General features: G+C 49.7%; 1 protein-coding gene across 2 annotated transcripts; it reads left to right on the top strand.

Moving 5' to 3' along the window:
* The first annotated feature begins 1,086 nt into the window (after positions 1-1,086).
* Positions 1,087-14,531, top strand: KLK5 (kallikrein related peptidase 5). Of its 2 annotated transcripts, none has more exons than XM_086353971.1 (6): positions 1,087-1,305; positions 1,601-1,684; positions 4,184-4,445; positions 5,879-6,135; positions 6,319-6,452; positions 10,516-11,018. In XM_086353971.1, the coding sequence occupies exons 2-6, from the start codon at positions 1,612-1,614 to the stop codon at positions 10,669-10,671; spliced, it is 882 nt and encodes a 293-aa protein (XP_086210097.1). In that variant the 5' UTR covers positions 1,087-1,305; positions 1,601-1,611; the 3' UTR covers positions 10,672-11,018. The 2 variants fall into 2 exon arrangements, with proteins under 2 accessions (XP_086210097.1, XP_086210098.1); XM_086353972.1 differs by lacking the exon at positions 10,516-11,018 and adding an exon at positions 14,337-14,531 and having other exon boundaries at positions 1,184-1,305.
* Positions 14,532-22,808: the final 8,277 nt, after the last annotated feature.

Raw genomic sequence — 22,808 nt, 5'->3', positions numbered from 1 at the left:
AGGCAGATGCAGAGAGCTGGGGGGCAGACCGAAAGAAGAGCCTGGATGGTAAGAGGTCAGGAGAGGCAGCCCCGGATGGCCGGGAACCAGGGAGGGAGTAGGCACCCTTTGGGTCCCCACCCAGTGCCCCATTTCCTGAGGGGCCAGGAGCCACCCACCCCTTCTCCCAGCCTCTTGGCTTCCTTCCCCATTGGCAGGTGGCCCTGCCCAACTCTCGCCCACACCTGGCTGTGCACGGCAGTCTGTGGAAGTCACCTGCGGGGGCCCCTAGACCAGATCCCTGCCCCTTTCTGCCCCCAAAGCACCAGGTCCTGGATGTGGGTCAGGAGGAGGTGTTGAGGGGGTCCCTCGGCAACGTAGCCAGAGTCTTCCTGGCCCCAAATGGACAGCAAGGGAGACAGAGGGTCAGAGACATGTGGAGATGCATGCACTCAATGACAGAGAGAGAGAGGGGGAAGGAGGAAGAAGGGGAAGAAGAAGATGAAGAAGATGCAGAGACAGAAATAGAGATAGGAGACAGGGAAGGGTAGGGTCAGAAAAGAGAGAGGTAACAGAAAAGATACAGAAAGAGACCCAGGGTGTGGAGAAAGAGAGGTTAATTGAGAAGCACAGAAACACACAAAAGGGCATGAACAAATTTTGGAGGTGATGGATACATTTGTTATCCTGGTTGGGGTGGTGGTTGGATGAATGTGAGTCAGAACGCATCACGTTGTACATACTGAACATGAGCATGTTATTGTAGCTCAGTCATACCTCAATAAAGCTGTACGAAATAAAGCAGAAAGAGACACCGGTTGGGCGCCTTAATACTGAAAGAGACTCAGAAAGATTCCAAGGCCAGCGGAACACAGAGAGAAGCCTAGAGCAGTGGGAGGCGGGCAGGGGAAGCCGAACGAGATAAGGCACAGGGAAGACGGAAAACCGAGCCCAGCGCGCCTCCGAGCGGGCGAGGCGCTGGGATTGAGGCTCGGGGAGGCCCCGGGGCCAGAACTCTGGAGACCTCTCCCCATCCCGGGGCCAGGGAGGCAGGGAGTGGCTTTCGGGACTGGGTGGGGGGATGCTTTGGGGGCGGAGGTGGGGGGAAGGCCGTAGGAGTGGTTGCTAAAGCCCTGTAGGGCGCCTCACTACCCGGGAATGCGCCCCGGGGATCATTGGGTGGTTATAACCCAGGCCGGTGCCGGGAGCCGAGGAGGAGGAGGAGGTGGAGGAGGTGGCTGCTGCAGGACCGCGGCGGCGGCGGCCTGAGAGTCTGCGGCTGAGCCGGGAGCCGGGTCCCCACCCGCCACCTGGGGGTCGCGGCAGGTGAGCCCTGGGGAGGGGCGAAGGGACGGAGAGACGGCTCCGCGTGGGGTCTGGTCTGGGAAGGATGCGTCCGGGTCCTCTCTCCATCCCATGTCCATCCTCGCTCGGAGACCGGAGACTGGAGGATGCTCCGAAGTCTAGAATTTCCCCCTAGCCTCAACTCAGCACTCTGGGTGGACCACGTGCTCATGGCCCCTCTCTGCTCTGAGCCACAGGGTGTGGAAGGAGATGGGGGTGGGATAAGTGGTCCCAGAATCACCCGCCCACCCTCTTCTCCCCCACCCACCTCCATCAGGTGCAAAGACCATGGCCGCAGCAGGAGCCCCCTGGTCCTGGATGGTCCATGCCCTAATCGCAGCCCTGATTCTGGGGGCGAAAGGTAACCAGGACCTCAGTGTGTGCACACAAGCCAACCGTGCTGGGGAGGGGGGAGGAGGGCCGGGGAGCTGTCAGGGACTCTGTGATCCAGGGGGACCCTGTGTGACCAGTTATGGCCACCAGGGTCGGGTGACTGTGAACCTGCATTTGTGATTTTGTGTGGCGGTGGGACAGCTATGTATGTGAGCGTGTGTGTGTGTGTGTGTGAGTGTGTGTGTGTGTGGTGCCTTTTCCCATATCAAGTGACTATCTGTGACAGGTGGGACTACCCTTTGAGACTGTACATGTGATTGTGTAACTGAGTGTGTGTGCATCCAAGATGATGTGTGTGTCTCAATGATTGTGTGGGTGGCTGTGTGTGTGCTGTGAGTGCTACTGTGTGCCTGGCTGTGTGTGGCTGTTTGGCTGTGTGTATGGATGCCAGCTGGTTTCTGTCCCTGCATCACAGGATTGTGTCTGACAAAAGTGCTCGGCGCCGTGAAAATGTGTGGCTAGGTGCCTTCACGTAGCAATCTGTGATTGTGTGATTGTGGCTGGGTGTGAGGTTATGGGTGGTTATGGGTGGCTCTCTTTGTGACAGCTACATGTATTGCTCACTGGTTTGACAGCAAGGAGATCAAACCAATCGATCTTAAGGGAAATCAACCCTGAAACACTCATTGGAAGGACTGATGCTGAAGCTGAAGCTCCAGTATTTTGGTCACCTGATGCGAAGAGCCAACTCATTGGAAAAGACACTGATGCTGGGAAAGATTGAGGGCAGGAGGAGAAAGGGATGACAGAGGACGAGATGGCTGGATGGCATCACTGATGCAATGGACATGAGTTTGAGCAAGCTCTGGGAGTTGGTGGAGGACAGGGAAGCCTGGCGTGCTGCAGCCCATAGGGTCGCAGAGAGTCAGACATGATTGAGTGACTGAACAACAACAACTTTGTGTGACTGATTAAGGCTCTATGTATGGGTGACTGTATGTGGCCGTGTGTTTGTAGGATCTAGCTCCCTGACCATGGATCGAACCTGGGCCCCCTGCATCGGGAGCTTGGAGTCTTAGCCACTACTGGACCACCAGGGAAGTCCCATGACTGCGTGTTTGTAGGGGTTGTATGAGTGACCACGCAGTGGTGTGTGTGGAGTTCCCATCCCTCCTGCAACAGACCGAGTGTGCGGAAGAGGCCGTCATCATGAGACAGTGGCTGTGTGACAGTGAATGAGGCTAGGCGACTTGCCCTGTGTCATGCGTGGTCCACAGAGTCTATCTAACCTTGTCACTATGCTATCGTGCTGTGTGCAGAAGTGAGGGGCAGTCTCTACGTGTCTGTGCACAGGGTATATATATACAGGTCACTAAGATGCTGTGTGTGGGTGAGTGAGATCATGTCAGTTCAGTCACTCAGTTGTGTCCGACTCTTTGCAATCCTGTGGACTGCATGTCCATCAAGTCGGTGACACCATCCAACCATCTCATCCTCTGTCGTCCCCTTCTCCTCCCACCTTCAATCTTTCCCAGCATCAGGATCTATTCCAATAAGTCAGTTCTTCGCAACAGGTGGCCCATGTATTGGAGCTTCAGCTTCAGCATGAATATTCAGCTCCAGTGAATATTCAGGACTGATCTCCTTTAGGATGGACTGGTTGGATCTCCTTGCAGTCCAAGGGCCTCTCAAGAGTCTTCTCCAACACCTCAGTTCAAAAGCATCGATTCTTCGGCGCTCAGCTTTCTTTATAGTCCGACTCTCACACCCATACATGCCCACTGGAGAAGTGTCAGCCTCCCCCGAGTGAATGTACTTGGGGAGCGTCTGCACCACGAGGCAGAGCTGCGTGTGGGGATGATTCGTGTCGCTGTGTGTGTGCGTGTCTGTGACAGCCGTCACAGACAGGCGATGAACAGGCAATGGGAGAACCGGTGATGGAATAAGGTATCTGGGTCCCTTCGTGCAGGTTTGTGTGAGGAAGAAGGGTGCACACTTGTGTTTTTGAATTCACAAAACAACTCTGCTCTCCACCGCCCCACTCTGATGAACCCCTTCCCCCTGCCCCAGTCTGAGCACTTCTCCTAGCTCTGTCTCTTTTCCTCAACCATACCCCTGGTCCAGACTTTATCTACACTCCGGGGTCCTTGGGCTGTGCCCCTCCACCAAGAAAGGCCCCAGCTTCTTTGGGTTTACCTCCTTGGGCCAGGTTCTACCTCCGGTCCTGGCCACAGTTCCTAGAACCCAGCTCCGGCCTCTTCCTCCAACTCAGGGCTCTTTATAGAATCACTCCTCCCCTTGACCCTGGCCTTGGCCTCGCCCAGATCGATTTCAAGCCCCACCCATATCTCAGGCCCTGCCCACACAAGCCCAGACCCGGCTCTTTAGAAGGCTTGACTTCCTCACTTTTGGAAACTAGGCCCCACCCCTTAGGGCCCTAGCCCCGCCCCTCACCCACCGACTGGCCCCCGCCCCCGGCGTTCAAGCCCCGCCCCCGAGCTCCATCCCGCCCACTTTCTGCCCCCAGACCGGGTTCTTGCAAACGATGTGGCTTCCTGCGACGACCCGTCTGCCTTCAGGCCCTCTGGGAGCACCCCGGACCTCAGGCCTGGGGCGACGGAGGACACCCGGGCGGATGAGAGCAGCAGCCGCATTGTGAATGGGACCGACTGCGAGAGGAACAGCCAGCCGTGGCAGGCTGCGCTGTTGGTGAGATTCAACAAGCTCTACTGTGGGGCCGTGCTGGTGGACCCGCAGTGGCTGCTCACGGCTGCCCACTGCCGCAAGCAGTGAGTGGGGGCTCCAAGAGGAGGGCGGGGGGAAGGGCATGGAGGGTCTGGTGAGGATGGGATGGAGTCGAGGGAGCAGGAGGTGGCAGAGTTGGGGGTGGGATTTAGAATGGAGCTGGGGAGGAGAGTGGGTCGGGGATGACGTTAGACTGGGAGTGGGTTGTGGTAGGGGATGGGAGTTAGGGATGAGCTGGATTTGAGGCTAGAAATGCAAGCGCTGGATGCTTACGAATGCAAGGCAGGAGACACAGGAGACGTGGGTTCGATCCCCGGGTAGGGAAAATCCCCTGGAGGAGGAAATGGCAACCCACTGTCAGTATTCTTGCCTGGAGAATCCCACGGACAGAGGAGCCTGGAGGGCTACAGTCATGTCCAAAGGGCCGCAAAGAGCGGGATACGACTGAACACGCCTTCTTTAAAGGATTAGGCCTGGGTGAGGGCTGGTTTGGGGTCGAGAATGGGTTGAATTTGGGTTTGAGCTGATGCTTTGGAATGGAGATAGTATTAGGTTTGGCTCTGGAATTAGAGCTCTGGTGAATTAGAGCTCTGGAATTTGGCTCTGGTGAAGATTGGGATGCAGTGGAGATAAAAATGGAATTTGGATATGGTGGGGCTTGGGACTAGATGTAGGACTGAAAATGGAGTTGGGATTAGAGCTATGGGTGGGGTTGGAGATGTTCAGATTTGAGGTTGGACAGGGTTAGATTGGGCTTCTCAGGTGGTACTAGTGGTAAAGAACCTGCCTGCCAATGAAGGAGATGTAAGAGACATGGGTTTGATCCCTGGGTGGGGAAGATCCCCTGGAGGAAGACATGGCAACCCACTCCAGTATTCTTGTCTGAAGAATCCCATGGACAGAGGAGCCTGGTGGGCTACAGTCCATGAAGTTGCAAATAGTTGGACACAACTGAATCGACTTAGCATGCATGGTTAGATGTGAGATTGAGGATGGCTGTATTTGGGGTTGAGAATGAATTTGTTCATGGTTTTTGTGGGGGGCTTCCATTGTGGCTCAACTGGTAAAGAATCCGCCTGCAATGTGGGAGACCTGGGTTTGATCCCTGTGTTCGGAAGACCCCCTGAAGAAGGGAAAGGCCACCCATTCCAGTATTCTGGCCTGGAGAATCTCACGGACAGGGGAGCATGTTGGGCTACAGTCCATGGGGTCGCAAAGAGTCGGACATGACTGAGCAACTTTCACTTCACTTTCTGTGGGGAAAGGATTAGAGTTGGCGCTGGGGACAGGCTGGAGACGCGTTTGCCATTGTGACCGGGGCGGGGTTAGGCAAAGGTTGGAGGCAAAGATGGTGTCGGGGATGGGTTTGAGGATGGGGGTGAAATTGGGGTTAGGGGTAGTTTTGGCATGGGAGTTGGCATTGCATATGGGGGTCGGGATCAGAGTCAGTGCGATGATCAGCACCCACCTTCCTCAGATTTTTCAGAGTCCGTCTTGGCCACCACTCGCTGTCACCCATGTATGAGTCCGGGCAGCAGCTGTTCAAGGGCATCAAATCCATCCCCCACCCTGGCTACTCCCACCCTGGCCACTCCAACGACCTCATGCTCATCAAACTGAACAAAAGGATCCTCGAGACTCCGTATGTCAGGCCCATCAACATCGCCTCCCGTTGTCCCTCTGCTGGGACCAGCTGCCTGGTGTCTGGCTGGGGAACAACCAGCAGTCCCCAGGGTGAGTGTTCGGGTCTCTCTCTCGATGCCCACCTATGTCTGCCTTCTCTCCTTCTCCGTCTCTGAACACTCTGCCTTTCCCTCGTCTCCCCGCCCCCGCTCCCCGCCCCGCCCTGCCACCCGCCCGCCCATCTTCCTCCATCACTCACCCCCTGCCCCTCTCTGCGGTCTCTCTGTTCGACAGTTACCTTCCCCAAAGCCCTCCAGTGCCTGAACATCACGGTGCTGAGTGACGACCAGTGCAAGAAGGCCTATCCAAATCAAATAGATAACACCATGTTCTGCGCTGGGGACCAGGCGGGCAGAGACTCTTGCCAGGTAAGGCTGGAGATTTCTCCATTCATTCCAGGGGACATGGGTTTGATCCCTGATTCAGGAAAGAAACTCTCACATGCCATGGGACCACTAAGCCCACTTGCTGCGATGAAGACCCAGCAAATAATAACAGTGATAATGATGATAATAATAATAATGGTGGCTCAGTGGTAAAGAATGCGCCTGTCAGTGAGGAGACAAAAGTTTGATCCCTGGGTGGGGAAAATCCCCTGGAGAAGGAAATGGCAACCCACTCCAATACTCCTGCCTGGAGAATCCCATGGACAGAGGAGCCTGGTGGGCTACGAGCAGTAATAATATACCCTATTTAATCCCACCATTAGTACCACCATTTCAAAATGTAATTAATATGTAAGAATTAAGTGTTTTACATCCTTTGAGTCTCATAGTAAGTCTTTGAAAGCTAGTGTGGATGTTTTTCAATGGTTTTTCTTTTTCCTGTTTTTTTTTCTTGTTTTGTTGTTTGCACCAGTGTGTCCTTTTCCACTGACAGTATATCTCAGATGGGGCTAGCCGTGTCTCAAGTGCTCAAGAACACTGTGTAGCTAGTGGCCACTGCGTCAGACAGCACTCATCTCAAGGGAGAGATCAAGCCTGTGTTATATGGACAGGGAGGGTGTGCCCTGAAAAAAGATCCCACATCTAAGGGGCCACCCTTCATACCACGTACATCACATGTGTTCAGTTGCTCAGTCGTGTCTGACTCTTCTCAACCCCATGGACTGTAGCCCACCAGGCTTCTCTGTCCATGGGATTTCCCAGACAAGAATCCCAGAGTGGGTTGCCACGCCTTCCTCCAGGGGATCTTCCCCACTCAGGGATCGAACCCAGGTCACCTGCATGGCAGGCAGATTCTTTACCGTCTGAGCCACCAGGGAAGCCCTGATAAACATCACAGGTTTGTCTTATTTATTTTGGCACTTTTCAGGCAAGTGTAGTCTTAAGAATCTTATCCCCACAAAATCTGTAGTAGGAATGTTTTCTGACAAATGCTCGTAAAACATCTCAAAAAAGGAAAACAGGAACTAGGGGTATTTTTTTAAAGGCAGTATTTAATAGACAAGATTGATCACAAAGTTATTGGTGTAGTAAATAAATTTTTAAAAAATCCTATGGTCAAGAAACTGCATAAACAGTGTAATTTCAGAAAGTGGTAAGGACCATGAAGAAAATAAAATGTAGTTTTATGGTAGCAAGTGATGGGGGAGCAACATACGGAAGGGTGGTTGGAAGGACCTTGAAGAGGTGACATCTGAGCAGAGATTGACACACAGGAGCCAGCCTTGCAGAAGTTAAGAGCAAGAAAAGCATGTGCAAAGGCCCTGAGGCAGGAAGGAGTTCCGCTGATTGAAAGAATAAAAAAAAAGAGCCAGCATGTTTAGGGGACAGAGGTTGAGAGTGGAAGGATGAGTGGAACCCAGTGTTCAGCAAATACTTCTTGATTCTCAGGACACAGCTTCTTTATGTTCTCATGGCCGCTTTATTTGTTGAGGATGACAGAAATTAATGTTACAGCTCAGGGCCCTTCCCTGTAGTCAGGTCTGGATGCGTGCTAAGTTGCTTCAGTCTAGTCTGACTCTTTGTGATCACATGGATTGTAGCCCGCCAGGCTTCTCTGTCCATGGGACTCTCCAGGCCGAGAATAATGGAGTGGCTTGCCATTTCCTTCTCCAGGGTATCTTCCCAACCCAGGGATCAAACCTGGATCTCTTTTGTCTCCTGCATTTGGCAGGTGGGTTTTTTACCACTAGCGCTACCTGGGAAACATCCCCTCCTTCCAAAGGAACCTTTCTCCCTCTAAAGGAATGTAAATTAACAAGCTCTCTGCTGGCAGGATGTATGTTTAGTAATACTGGTGTTTAGTAAGCTGTGGGCTCAGACAGCACTCCAGACCCATTCTGATGTCTGGGGAAAGCTCCCCTACCCCAAAAATCTTACAAATGTAACAAATGCAAAACCTTTCCAGGTCCACCAGCTTAATCTCTATTCCCAGTTAACACTGGAAGCACACACATCTGGATGGAGGGGTTTTTATGAGAAGAAAGCACATCTGATTCAGATACCAAAATCTTAAAAAAAAAAAGCTTTAAATTTTGTATTGGGGTGGAGCCAGTTAACAATGTTGTGACAGTTTCAGGCGAACAGCAAAGGGACCCAGTCACACACATACATGTATCCATTCTCCCCCCAAACTCCCCTCCCATCCAGGCTACCACATGACATTGAGTTCCGCATTCTCTACAATAGGTCCTTATTGGTTATCCATTTGAACTAGAGCAGCATGTACATGTCCATCCCGAACTCCCTAACTATCCGTTCCCCTTGGCACGCGTAAATTGTTCTCTAAGCCTGTGAGTCTCTTTCTGCTTTGTAAATAAGATCATGTGTATCATTTCTTTTTAGATTCCACATAAAAGAGATGTTTCTCCTTCTCTGTCTGTCTTACTTCACTCAGCATCCAGATGTCAACATCGTAAAATGCGTAGCCTTTCTGTAGCCAAGGGTAGTACCTTGGTTTTTTTTTTTTTCCTAAACCTCAAGTGGCTTTTTCATACCCGAATGCGGTCTGGGCGTGGACACTAAAAGCAAGAAGTAATAACAATCATACTAATACTATAATAATAATAGGAGCTAATTAATTGCCAGACACTCTTTTTAAGTGGTTCAGAAGCATCAGCTCAATTAACCCATTTAACCATTATTATTAACTCTGTTCTACAGACAAGGAGCCAAGGCTCAGAGCAGTTAACTCACTGCCGAGCGAAAGGAACTCTGCAGGGATATTAAACAACAGCGAACAAAAAAGGAGAGAAATTAAACCACAATAAAGTGGAAATTTAGCAATTGGGGCAGCAGAGCTTTTTTTGCCTGGAAAACAGCATCTGCATTATAATATGAGAAGAAGCCAGGTCGGAGGGATTTTGCATAAACATAAACAAGAAGTGACAGGAAAAATGCAGAGTATTATTATAGGAAGGGTAATTACAGGGAGCTAAGGGAATTAAGCACAGGCAACCCAAATTAGTCCTCGAGAGCGATCCTCAATTCTGAACCCTCGGGGGACATGTGACAATGACTGAAGATGTTTTTGGTCGTCTCAATGTGTCTGGGGAGGGAGGGAGCGCCTGGTGTGTAGTGGCTGGAGGGCTGCTGCTAAAGGCCTAACAATGCACAGGACAGCCGCCCACAGTGAAGAACTGTGGTCCCAGTAAGTTTCCCAGGTGGCTCAGTGGTAAAGAATCCACTTGCCAGTGCAAAAGCCACCGGGGGCACAGGTTCCATCCCTGAGTCAGGAAGCTCCCTTGGAGGAGGAAATAACACCCCACTCCAGTATTCTTGCCGGGAGAATCTCATGGACAGAGGAGCCTAGCGGGCCACAGTCCATGGGATTGCAAAGAGTCAGACACGACTACATGACTGAGTGAGCCTGCAGAATGTTAGCAGTGCCAGGCTGAAAAAGCTTCACCCAGGGGTTGACGACTGCTCCTCTGCAAAAGTGAGGTATAGGTACAAGGCGGATTGATGTCAAGGATGGGTAAAGAGTGAGGAAGGGAAAGGAAGGCGTGTCCAGGAGGAGAAACTCAGTTGGAGGGAAGAGGGAGAAAGAAATAGAAGGAAAGACAGGCCACGAGGGAGACAGACAGAAAAGAGAGGCTTTGGGTAGAGAGGGACAAGGGGTCAGCTCGTGTTAGTCACTCAGTCGTGTCCGACTCCTTGCAACCCCATGGACTGTAGCCCACCAGCCTCCTCTGTCCATGGGGTTCTCCAGGCAAGAATACTGGAGTGGGTAGCCATTCCCTTCTCCAGGGGGTCTTCCTGATCCAGGTAATCAAACCCAGGTCTCCTGCATTGCAGTCAGATTCTATACCATCTGAGCCACCTGGGAAGCCCAGAGAGGGACAAAGAGGGTTTCTGAAGGGTGGACTTGGCGTGAAAGAGTAATACGCTCTCCGTATGTCTCTTTACCTGTGTCTCGCCCTCTGGTGTCTTCCTCATCTGTGTGGCCCCCACCCTCTACCTCCCCGCCTCCCTCTCTCCTCCACAGGGTGATTCTGGGGGCCCCGTGGTCTGCAATGGCTCCCTGCAGGGCCTCGTGTCCTGGGGAGACTTCCCCTGCGCCCAGCCCAACAGACCTGGTGTCTACACCAACCTCTGTCGCTTCACCAAGTGGATCCAGGACACTATCAAGTGCAATTCGTGATTCACTCCTGGATCCAGCATTCTGGACTCCCCTTGTCCCCCTGATCCCCCCACAAGTCCCCGCCTGTGCAGGGACCCTGACACTCCTTCCAGACCCCAGTTCCTTCCCTAAAATGTTGAGGTTGCTCATCTCTCCAGCGCCGCCCTCCACCTGGAGTCAAGATCCCCCTCCCCGGGCAGTGGAGAGACCAGTCCTTCTGGTCGGATCCTGAAGACAGTCCCCATAACACCCAGGGCGAAGGCTGCACCTCAGTCTCCCCAGTGCTTCCTTCCTCAGGTCCAGAGTCCACCTTCTCTGCAGCTGTGACCCAGATTTGATCCCAGAAATAAAGCACCTGAGAAGCAGGCTCCATGTGTACAGTCTTCCTTGAAAAGCCGGGTGGCCAGGAACAGGTCACAGGCCCCTCTGCACTGCTGTTTGCTCTGTTGGGTCATCTTCGCGACTGCAGGAAACAGAGATTCCTTTGATCAGCTTTTCAGTTTATTCACAAATGCTGATCAACTGATGATTTCCTGCCAGGAATGGGTCCACATGCTGGGGATACTACAGCAGGCAGAACAGAAAAGATAGACACATTTTATACTCTAATAAGTGTGTAAGTGATATGAATAAAAGGAGAACAGAGCATGGGGGAAGAAAAGGAATGTTGGGGGAGGGGCATGTTTATACCCGATGGTCCGAAGGGTGTGGGGGAGCAGTAGCCACCCCCACCCTTGTCCCAAGGTGTCCACATCCTAATCCTGGGAATCTGTGAATATGTGACTTCGTGCGTGTGTTAGTTGCTCAGTCGTGTTCAACTCTTTGCAACCCCATGGACTGCAGCATACCAGGCTCCTCTGTCCATGAGATTCTCCAGGCAAGGATACTGGAGTGTGTTGCCATTTCCTTCTTCAGGGGTTCTTCCTGACCCAGAAATCGAACCCAGGTCTCCCGCATTGGGGGCAGGTTCTTTACTGTCTGAGCCACCAGGGGAGTCCCATGACTTTACATGGCAAAGGATGTTGCAGCTGTGACTAAATTAAGGATTTTGAGAGGGAGAGGCCAATACAATCCAAAGGGCCCTTATAAGAAGGAAGCAGGGTAGGGAGTCAAAATGAGAGAGAGACTGGACAATGCTATGCTGATGGCTTTGAAGATGAAGGAAGGGGCCATGAGCCTAGGAATCAGTTCAGTTCAGTCACTCAGTCGTGTCCGACTGTTTGCAACCCCATGAACCTCAGCACGCCAGGCCTCCATGTCCATCACCAACTCCCGGAGTTCACCCAAACCTATGTCCATCGCATCGGTGATGCCATCCAACCATCTCATCCTCTGTCGTCCCCTTCTCCTCCTGCCCTCAATCTTTCCCAGCATCAGGGTCTTTTCAAATGAGTCAGCTCTTTGCATCAGGTGGCCAAAGTATTGGAGCTTCAGCTTCAACATCAGTCCTTCCAATGAACACCCAGGACTGATCTCTTTTAGGATGGACTGGTTGGATCTCCTTGCAGTCCAAGGGACTCTCAAGAGTCTTCTCCAACACCACAGTTCAACAGCATCAATTCTTCTGTGCTCAGCTTTCTTTATAGTCCAACTCTCAAATCCATACATGACCACTGGAAAAACTATAGCCTTGACTAGACGGACCTTTGTTAGCAAAGTAATCTCTCTGCTTTTTAATATGCTATCTAGGTTGGTCATAACTTTTTCCTTCCAAGGAGTAAGCGTTTTTTAATTTCATGGCTGCTGATGGCTTTGAAGATGAAGGAAGGGGTCATGAGCCTAGGAATGCAGATAATGAAAAAGGCTCCGAAACGGATTCTCCCTGAGAGCTCCCAAAAGGAATTCAGTCCTGTCTGCCAGTGCCTTGATTTTAGCCCAGTGAGACAACACTGAACATCTGACTTCCAGAACTGTAAGACAGTAATTTCTGTTGTGTACTACTAAGTTTGTGATCATTCGTTACATCAATCGTTACATCATTCGTTACAGCAATAGGAAACTAATGTAAAGAGCCTCTCAGAGGAGGAGGTATTTGAGCTGAGACCTGCAAGATGAAGGGTTTCTCTGGTGGCTCAATGGTAAAGAATCTGTCTGCTAACGCAGGAGACGCAGGTTCTATCCCTGTGTTGGGAAGATCTCCTGGAGAAGGAAATGGCAGCCCACTCCAGTATTCTTACCTGGAAAATCCCATGGACCAAGGAGGCTGGTGGGCTACAGTCCATGGGGTCCCAAAGAGTCAGACACAACTTAGCGACTTAACAACAGCGTGTGAGATGAAAAGTGACCACCCCTGAGAATGTCTGGGACCTGGAATTCCAGATAAAAGGTTAAGTGCTTGGGCTGCAAGATGGTGATAGAATGGGTATTTCTGAGAACGCAATGAAGGCCAGTATACCTGGAAGATGGTTTGTTTGTTTCCCTAAAAGGTCGGGAAGCCACTAGAGGTTTTAAAGCCGGCTGGTGACAATGCTAAGCAGATCATTCCAGATATTGATGGAAAACAAAATGGAGCTGCTTATGGGCCAAAGTTAAAAAGGGAGGTGCGTTATCAACAGACTGTCCATGACTTGTAGTTGGAAAACGATGGGACAGATAGTTGCCTCTAGGACGGCTCACTCTTTCCCCATTCAATCTTGCTTTCATGGTCTCTTCTCATTTTCTGCAAGGGGCCTCTGTTTTCTCATCACTTCTGGGACAACTGGCTCCAGTGATTGGGTTGTCTTAGTTCACAGTCAACAGAGAGGAAAAAATCTGATTGGCTGCTCGTGGGTCAGGTGCTGACTCTGGATCCAATCAGCTATGGTTAAGGAGGTGGGGCCACCTAATACGGGCCAAGCAGTCCATCACCCCACCTTCAGCAGCAACCCACGGGGCAGTGCCCTTGAGAAGGCTGCAGGGTGTGGCGGTGGAGGAAACAGACCCGTCTGGGGACAGGAGTTTTGGTCTTCAGAATCCAGACTTCAATATTGTATTTGCTCTCAGTTCACCCAGATTTTTGTCTATAGATGTGAACGTTTCCTTCTCACCGTTGCCCTGTATGTTATTATGTAAACGTGCTTCAACTTACTTACTCATTTTTACTTTGGATAAGTATTGGAGTAGTTTCTAGGTTCTTCAACAGTTTTAAACAGCTTACCTTTTTCCTGATGTAACATCTATTGGACTTGCCTGTTGGTCCAGTGGCTAAGACTCAGTCCTCCCCACATGCAGCAACTAAGACCCGGTGCACCCAAATAAATAAATATTACGCCCCTAAAATTGCAAAAAAAAAAAAAAAAACTATGGTGAAAAGAGTTTAGGAGAAGCCATGTGCTTTGATTCTCCACCCACCCCATCCGCATTCTTCTTTCTGCTGATGGTGGAACCCAGAGACGTCCTGGATGGATTTAGACTCCAGGGTCAGCAGGAGATCAGAGGGGAAGTGTGTGGGCCAGAAGACAGAAGTCAAAGAGGTGGCTGTCATTCTCTGCACCGCATCACCACCTGAGACCCTCTGTTTCCATGGCGTGGCACGTGACTTAAGTAAAGACGTTCACCCTACCTCTGGGTGGCCACATGATCCAGTTTTAAGGGGTAAGACAGCAGCTGAAAACTAGCAGCTGGATTTTCCCGGGAAGTTTTTGTTTTGCTGATAAAAGGGAGAGCATCATGTTTGGACTTTCCCCCTCTTCCCACTTGGCATGTAGGTGCCCGGAGGCAGACCCTCCACTATGAGGATAAAAATCACAGGATAAAGATTGGGTCGCAAGAAGCAAGAGGAATCCTGCATTCTTGGTGACTCGCTTAAGTATCTGCTTCAGGCACGGACTTCCAACATCTGGGCTTGAAACAGAGAGAATAAAACCTTAAGTGTCGGGGCTTCCCTGAGGGTCCAGTGGTTAACAATCCGCCTTGGAATGCAAGGGCCACCGGTTCGATCACTGGTCTGGGAAGATCCCACGTGCCGAGGGGCAACTGAGCCGGAGCACTGCAACTGCTGAGCCTGCCCGCCTAGACCCCCATGCTCTGCAACGAGAAGGCACCGTGGGGAGAAGCCTGTGCGCCACAGCTGCACAGTAGCCAGCACTTGCCGCACCTAGAGAAACCCCAGGAGCAGCAACGAAGACCGAGCACAGCCAAAAATGAAACAAGTAAATAAATGTATCTTTTAATAAACCTCAAGTGTCTGAGCTACTGGAGTTGGTTTTTAGTATGCTGATACGGAGGAGATGGTGGGGAGAAAAGTTTCCAGGAAGTAAAAGCCAGTAAAAACGTTGCGCAGATTTTTCTTGGCAGGTTCGACTTTCTCTTCCTGAGTAAGGATGTGTCTTTTCCGACGGGGAGGCCAGGATGGGGCAGGCGTCAGTAAACAGTTCCCATGAAGGGTGGAGAGGATCAGTGTGTTTCCTGCACGGTGATGTAAGCGGTGAGAATAGAGTTATGGTGGTGCAAGAAATAAGCTTCTTGCCCTACTAGACATACTGCAAAACAAAAGGAATGTATTTTTTAAGTGAGGCATTAGTGAAAGAACAGATAAATGGGTCAATGACACAGAGAAGGAGCTCAGAAAGAACTCATGGGAACTCAGTGTAATATTATATACTATATATAAAATACGGTAAAGTAGCAACTCAAATTAATAGGGGAAATTTTAATAGGGAATTTAATAGTTTTATTTAACCCTGTTTATTAATAGGGGAAATACGGTACACTTAATTAATGGTATTAAGAAAACTGGCTCACTATGAGGAGGAAAATAAACCCAGATTTCTATCTGACACCACACAAGAAAGTGATGTCTAGAAGTATTAGGGACCAAAATGGAAAAGATATCATTATAAAGTCAGTAGAAAAAAATCAAGGAGAATATCTTTGACTCTCTGGGACAAGGAATAACTTCTTAAGACTTTAAAAGCAAAGATATTAGAACAAAACATTGGTTAGGTTGATTATGACAAAATTAAGAATTTGGGTTTAAAGGAGGGTAAAACAGACCTTTGATGGGCATTTGTCAGAATGGGAGAACTTATTTGTAAAATCAAACATGAACCAGGGGAAAAGATGGAAAAGAGACCAATGCCTATAATGGGCTGAGCACTGAAGAAACGATGCTTTCAAATTGTGGTGCTGGGGAAGACTCTTGAGCATCCCTTGGATTGCCAGGAAATCCAACCAGTCCATCCTAAAGGAAATCAGTCCTGAATATTCATTGGAAGGACTGACGCTGAAGCTGAAGCTCCAATACTTTGGCCACCTGATGCGAAGAGCCGACTCATTGGAAAAGACCCTGATGCTGGGAAAAATTGAAGACGGGAGGAGAAGGGGGTGACAGAGGATGAGATGGTTGGATGGCGTCATTGAATCAATGGACAGTGAGGGACAGAGAAGCCTGGCATGCTGCAGTCCATGAGGTTGCAGAGTTGGACACGACTTGACTTGTCGACTGAACAACAAGGAGAACAACCTGTGAATTGATAAGCAATAAGATGGACACCCTTAAGGGAAAATAGGTAAAGGACTTGAATAGGCAATTTGCAAAAAAGCTATGCAAATAAGGGGATGTTCAAACTCATTAGGTATCATAGAAATGTAAACTGAAACAAGATACTACTTTACGCCCATGAGGGTGGAGAAAATTAGGAGGATGCGTAGTGCGAAGTATTGCTAGGGATGTATAGACATTAGAATATTCAGGCGCCGCTTGGGTACGTGTGGTGGTTTCAATTCTCTGAGGAAGGATTCTGGCACTATTTCATCAAATTAAGCATACCCACACCCCATGATTCAGCCATTTCTATCATGGGTATCCATCCCAAAGAAATTCTTACACACCCACAAGGGGACACGTATGAGGATGTGCCCCGCAGTGTTCTTTGTGGTGTCTCGGAGTTGGCAGCCATGGCGTGTCCGCTTCCAGGGAGACTCTTGGGTGAACGTGGGGACACCCTCCGTGGAGTTCCTGCGATGAGGCAGACGCAGGAACACAAAAAGCGTGATCGGGTCTTAGAAACACAGTGCTTGTTTGAAAAGCGACTAGGAAGCGAGGGAGAGGTGTAATCCAACGCCAGTGACATCAGTTAAAAATACATATAAGAGCTACGTGACATGGTTTGTGAGGCTGAAGGAGGAAGGAAGGAAGAGGGAAGGAGAGAAGACAGAGAAAGAAGGATGGAAGGAGGGAGGGAGAGGAGACAGATAAAAGAGGGATTCCGTGTAAACCAGCGATGATAATGTTAATAATCATGTGTGTATGATATTCAACCTCTGACCTAAGGTCTAAAGGCAGTAAAAGAAAGAAAGAAATGAACTCGTCAAATGATCGAGCGGCATCTTGCCCAGGGAGGCGCTGAGCCTCTCCTGCAAGACTGTGGGAGCTGTGTGTGCTGTTTCTACTCCGTGGCCACCTTCTGATACCGCTCTATATCCCTCACTCGTTACATGAGTCTCTGAATCTAACCTGACATGGCGGCTCCCTGCTTCATCCCTCCCAGCACACACACCAAGGGCATGGGGTTGGCTTGGGACATCAGAGAAGCCGAGACGAAGGGCGAAAAGTGTCATCGGGTGTGTCCACAGAAAGCTGGTGTGTCCTCCGCCCGGTGCCCTCGCTCTTGGGGGTGCCAGATCCAGGCTAGAAACCCAGGTCAGGGCGTGGCACCAATTTTGGTGGTGGGAGGATCTTCCTCATGCATTCCACACACCAGATAAGCACCTAATTGTTGGCCCCAGAGAGGCTGGCAGTGGGTTACCTTGTATTAGTAATAATAATAATGACGCTGATGATGACAGCTTCCATTTACTGAGTGCCAGACACCTCGCCACATGCGTTGTGAGCCTCGTCTCTCCGGTTCTGACGGCAGCCTCTCTGGAGGGAGGCTCTCAACAAATCAGGAGGCTGAGGGGCAATGAGATTGGGTAAATCTGGCTCCATTTCTGCAGCTGGTACGTGGCAGAGCTAGGATGTGACCCAAGGAGTGGGAGTCCTGAGCTTGTGCCCGAAACCACAACTCACTTGGGCCAACAAAAGCAAACAGAGGGACATAGAGCCAAACAAGGGATGAGAATGAGTGATGATGGGAGGGGTGCAGAGGGATGAGGGGAGAAAGAGAGGAGGCGGGAGAGACTGAGATCTTTAAAGAAAGAGAGGCTGGGACTTCCCTGGTGGTCCAGTGGCTAAGACTTCGCCTTCCAATGCAGGGGTGTGGGTTCCATCCCTGGTCAGGGAGCTTAAGATCCCACATGCCTGAGGGCCAAAAAATCTAAAACATAAAACAGAAGCAAGAGTGTAACGAATTCAATAAAGACTTTTGAGGATGAGATGGTTGGATGGCATCACCAATTCCATGGACATGAGTCTGAGGAAGCCCTAGGAGATGGTGAAGGACAGGGAAGCCTGGCCTGCTGCCGTCCATGGGCTCGCAAAGAGTCGGACGCAACTGAATGACTGAATAACAAAATGGTCCATATCAAAAAAGAGAGAAAGAGAAATCTTTTAAAAAAAGGGGGGGGGGGATAAAAGAGGTTAGAAGTGATCTAAAATCAGACACAAATTTCAAGAGTGGGGAAGAAGGATCCAGCCCTTTGGGAAACCTCAGAGAAAGACTAAAACAGAACTACAGAGAAGGACTGAAGGGGATGGAGAGAGAGACTCGGTAAGATAGATACTAGACTGATAGGCAGAGGATGGTTAGATAGAAGAAAGAGAGGCACAGGAAGAGACAGTAAAGTAGGAAGGATTCCTGCAGTGAGCTTTAGTTGGGAGAGGGGCAGTCGTTGACCCCAGATTTCCTTGGCTGACCTTGATCTGGTTCTCCCTACACTTCTAGATGCCTAAGTCTCTCCGCCCACCGCCACCCCCAAACGCTGTGGCCTTGCCACCAGCCTCCAGAGCGCCCATCTCGTTTCCCTCGGCTCCTGCGCTGAGTCTCCCCGTGGGTCGGGTCTGTCTGGTAGTAAAGAGGGGACTGATGTGCAGACTGGCATCCGCTTCCTGTTTCGTTCCCGTGGGACGATTTCACAGAGCTACCATGAGCACTGAAGGAGAGAACGTACCCTTAAAAGTAAGCGCAGAGAGCTGGGCACTGAAAGATCGTGTGAGAAGAGTTGTTTCCGTAACGATTATTAACATTATTGAGTTCCCTAAGCTGCCCTGTACAATTGCTCAGATAGGCATCGATCCTTCAGCCCTCGCCTATCGGCATCCTCTGGGTGCATGTTAAAAGAATCAGTTCCTGGCCCCCTCCTCGGACCAACTGAATCAAGAGTTGCAAGATTCCCCCGTGATTCATGTTCAGGTCTGAGGTGCGCCCAGGAAGAAGGCGTTTTAAAAGCCGCGGTGTTAGAATCCACCGTTTGCTCTACGGCGCCACCTCGAGGCCCCTTGAGGAAACGCCTAGGGGAAGCCGTGAACGTGGCCGGACATTTTTTGGAGTCAGGATTCTGAGCACCAATTCCTCCGCTAACTTTGAGCAAGTTCCTCGACCCGTCTGAGCTGTGGATGGAATCAAACTCCTTACGGGTAACACCGCGATGACAATGCCACCTCCTGCCCAGCGTCTGCCCCAGAGTTGGTGCAGAGAAAAATATGCCACCACTTTGAGAATGCAGCCCAATTTTGAAGACAGCTAGTGCCTACACATAATTGGGGGTGGGCGGGTGTGCAGATCACTGTATCGATAATATTATGGGTTAAGTGGTGCTCCCCCGAAAGATATGTCAAGGTCCTAATCCCCAGTACTTCAGAATGTGACCGTATTTGGAAATAGGGTCAGTGCAGATGTAATTACTTGAGTTCATACCGAAGTAGGGTGGACCTGAACCCAATAAAACCGGTGTCTTTATGAGAAGAGGGAAGACGATGTGAAGACAGACTCACGGGGGAGAACGCCATGTGAAGACAGAGGCAGAGATGGAGGGGTGCTGCTGCAAGCCAAACACTGCCGGCCACCAGCAGAAGCTGGAAGAGGCAAGGAAAGATTCCACCCCGAGTTTTCGAGGGAGCTCAGCCCTGCAGACACCTTGACTTCTGGCCTTCAGAACTGTAAGAGAATGAATTTCTGTTGTTTTCAGACACCCAGCTTGTGACACCTTATCACAGCAGTCCCGGAAAAAGAATATTCACGGGAAGGTTGATCATCTGTGTAAGTTAGATTAAGTGTTAGTCGCTCAGTCGTGTCTGATTCCTTATGACCCCGTGGGCTGTAGCCCACCAGGCTCCTCTGTCCGTGGGATTCTCCAGGCAAGAATACTGGAGCGGGGTGCCATTTTCTTCTCCAGGGGATGTTCCTGGCCCCAGGATCGAACCCAGGTCTCCTGCATTGCAGGCAGATTCTTTACCGTCTGAGCCACCAGGGAAGTTAAATAAGGGCATTAGAAAATGTATCAAGACCCCTTTCTTTTAAAATTTTATTTATTTATTTAGGCTGCGCAAGGCTTTCTCTTGCCAGGCGCGCGGGCTTCTCGTTGCTGTGACTTCTCTTGTTTGCAGGGCACGGGCTCTAGGCACACAGGCTTCAGTATTTGCATCACTCGGGCTCAGTCACGCAGGCTTAGGTGCCCTGCAGCAGGTGGGCTCTTCCAGGACCAGCGATCTAAACAGTGCCCCCTGTGTTGGCAGGCGGATTCTTAACCATTGGACCATGAGGGAGGTCCAAGATTCCTCTCTTTGAGAGAAAAAAATCAAAGATAGATCTACTTTACAACAGAAAGTTTGAGCAAGCTGGGGGAGTTGGTGCTGGACAGGGTATTGTAGAAGGAAATGGCAACCCACTCCAGTGTTCTTGCCTGGAGAATCCCAGGGACGGGGGAGCCTGGTGGGCTGCCGTCCATGGCGTCACACAGAGTCAGACACGACTGAAGTGACTTAGCAGCAGCAGCAGCAGCAGGAAAGCCTGGTGTGCTGCAGTCCACGGGGTCACAACTGAGCGACTGAATTGAACTTACAGCAGAAGATAGGCAAATGGGCAAAAAGCAAGTGAAAAGATTGCAACATCTTTAATCATGAGAGAAATGCAACTGAAAACCATCAGAGAGTTGTTCATAGCGGCTTTATTTGGAGAGGACTGGAAGCAGATCAGGCATCCATAGTTGGGAGAACGTATAAATGAAACTGCTGTGGAGTCCAGCAATGGGATATGCCATTGAAAGGAACAAATTACCACTGAGTGAATCTCAAGATGAAAGCACCTTACACTAAAGGGATGTGTTTATATCTCCATTTATATGAACAGCAAGCAAAACTAACCTATAGTGGAAAGAAATCAGAATACTGCTTGCCTGTTGGGTGAGAGTGGGTATTGATGGGGCACTGGCATGAAGTGACAATAAATGTTCTACGTACTGATAAAGGTTTTATTGTTGTTGTTCAGTCACTAAGTAGTGTCCCACTCTTTGCAACCCCATGGACTACAGCACGCCAGGCTTTCCCGTCCTTCACTGTCTCCCGGAGTTTGCTCAGACTCATGTCCATCAAGTCAGTGATGCCATCCAACCATCTCAACCTCTGTCATCCCCTTCTCCTCCTGCCTTCAATCTTTCCCAGCATCAGGGTCTTTCTCAATGAATCAGCTTTTCACATCAGGTGGCCAAAGTATTGAAGCTTCAGCATCAGTCCTTCCAATGAATATTCAAGGTTGATTTTCTTTCAGATTAACTGGTTTGATTTCCTTGCAGTTGAAGGGACTCTCAAGAGTCTTCTCCAGCACCACAATTTAAAAACATCAATTCTTTGTCTCTCAGTCTTCTTTAGGGTCCAGCTCTCACATGCATACATGACTACTGGAAAAAACATAGCTTTGACTATATGCACCTTTGTCAGCAAAGTGATGTGTCTGCTTTTTAATATGCTGTCTAGGTTTTTCATAGTTTTTCTTCCAAGGAGTAAGCTTCTTTTAGTTTCATGGCCATATTCTCCATCTGCAGTGATTCTGGAGCTCAAGAAAATAAAATCTGTCACTGTTTCCACTTTTCTCTTAGGTTTTGGAATGTTGAGTTTTAAGCCAGCTTTTTCATTGTCCTCTTTCGTCTCCATCAAGAGGCTTTTTAGTTCTTCACTTTCTGCCATTAGAGTAGTATCACCTGCATATCTGAAGTTGTTGATATTTCTCCCGGCAATCTTGATTCTAGCGTGTGATTCATCCAGTCAGGCATTTCACATGATGTACTCTGCATAGAAGTTAAATAAACAGGGTGACAATATACAGCCTTGACATACTCCTTTCCCAATCTTGAACAATTTTATTGTTGATGAAAACAGGTTGTTCATCCTGGAAGTTTGCACATCACAGATTCTCTTGATTGGCTCCCTGTAGGCCTATTTAACATGTTTCTCCATCCTCTGGTAGTTGGAGCAAAAAGCACAATCTCCTTCAGGTCCAAGCTGGGAGCAAAATATTTCAAAGCTGCGGCCGTGTCTTTACTGTCACAATAAATCAAGAGATACTTGCTGTCAAGTTGTCTCTGTTTGTGATGTTAAGATTCCAGTGTCGTCAGCCTGACCTATATATTATAAGTTCCCATCTGCTTTCCACCTACTGGCTTTAGCAGTCAACCGTGACCATAGCCCAGAGGCACTGTTTCGTTATGCGTTGCAAAATGGTGATTTTATAACTTTATCACTTTCCTATATTTATGATCTGGAACTCTTCTATTTACAAATTATCTCATCAACTATTTAGTTACACAGAGGAACATGTGTAAGGAACACGTGGAACACAGAGGAACACAGTACACGGAGGTATGTGAATGAAGAAAATAAAACCACATAGTGATTCAACCATCCAGAGAAAGCCGATGTGGACATTTTCCTATATGTGCTGTCGAGGCATTGAGTGGTAGTAGTGGTAATGCCAATAGTAATTGGCACTCCTGCCAATGCAGGAGACTTGAGAGACGCAGGTTCCATCCCTGGGTCAGGAAGATCCCCTGGAGAAGAGAATGGCCACCCACTCCAGTATTCTTGCCTGGAGAATCCCATGGACAGAGGAGCCTGGACGGCTACAGTCCATGGGGTCGTGAAAAGTCAGACACGACTGAACGACTAACACACACGTACACACTCAAGAAAAACTGTCAAGAACTGACTCTACCAAAACACCCCTGCAGGGCATTAGACAAAGAAGAGTGAAACTGTTCATCTTCACAGTGAGGAGTTTGTCCAGAGCTTTATAGATGTTAAAAAC

Source organism: Bos grunniens, chromosome 18 (assembly GCF_055505025.1).
Source record: "Bos grunniens cultivar Pamir isolate PY7600 chromosome 18, Bosgru_T2T1.0, whole genome shotgun sequence".
NCBI classification, from domain to species: domain Eukaryota; kingdom Metazoa; phylum Chordata; class Mammalia; order Artiodactyla; family Bovidae; genus Bos; species Bos grunniens.
Note: the sequence above shows the minus strand (reverse complement) of the source record. Positions and strands in the feature narration are given on the sequence as shown.

Coding starts and splice junctions, on each gene's coding strand:
- KLK5 (XM_086353971.1), top strand. CDS start 1,612: ATGGCCGCAGCAGGAGCCCCCTGGTCCTGGATGGTCCATGCCCTAATC. Junction 6,136..6,318: donor AACAACCAGCAGTCCCCAGG/GTGAGTGTTCGG, acceptor TCTGTTCGACAG/TTACCTTCCCCAAAGCCCTC. Junction 6,453..10,515: donor CGGGCAGAGACTCTTGCCAG/GTAAGGCTGGAG, acceptor TCTCCTCCACAG/GGTGATTCTGGGGGCCCCGT.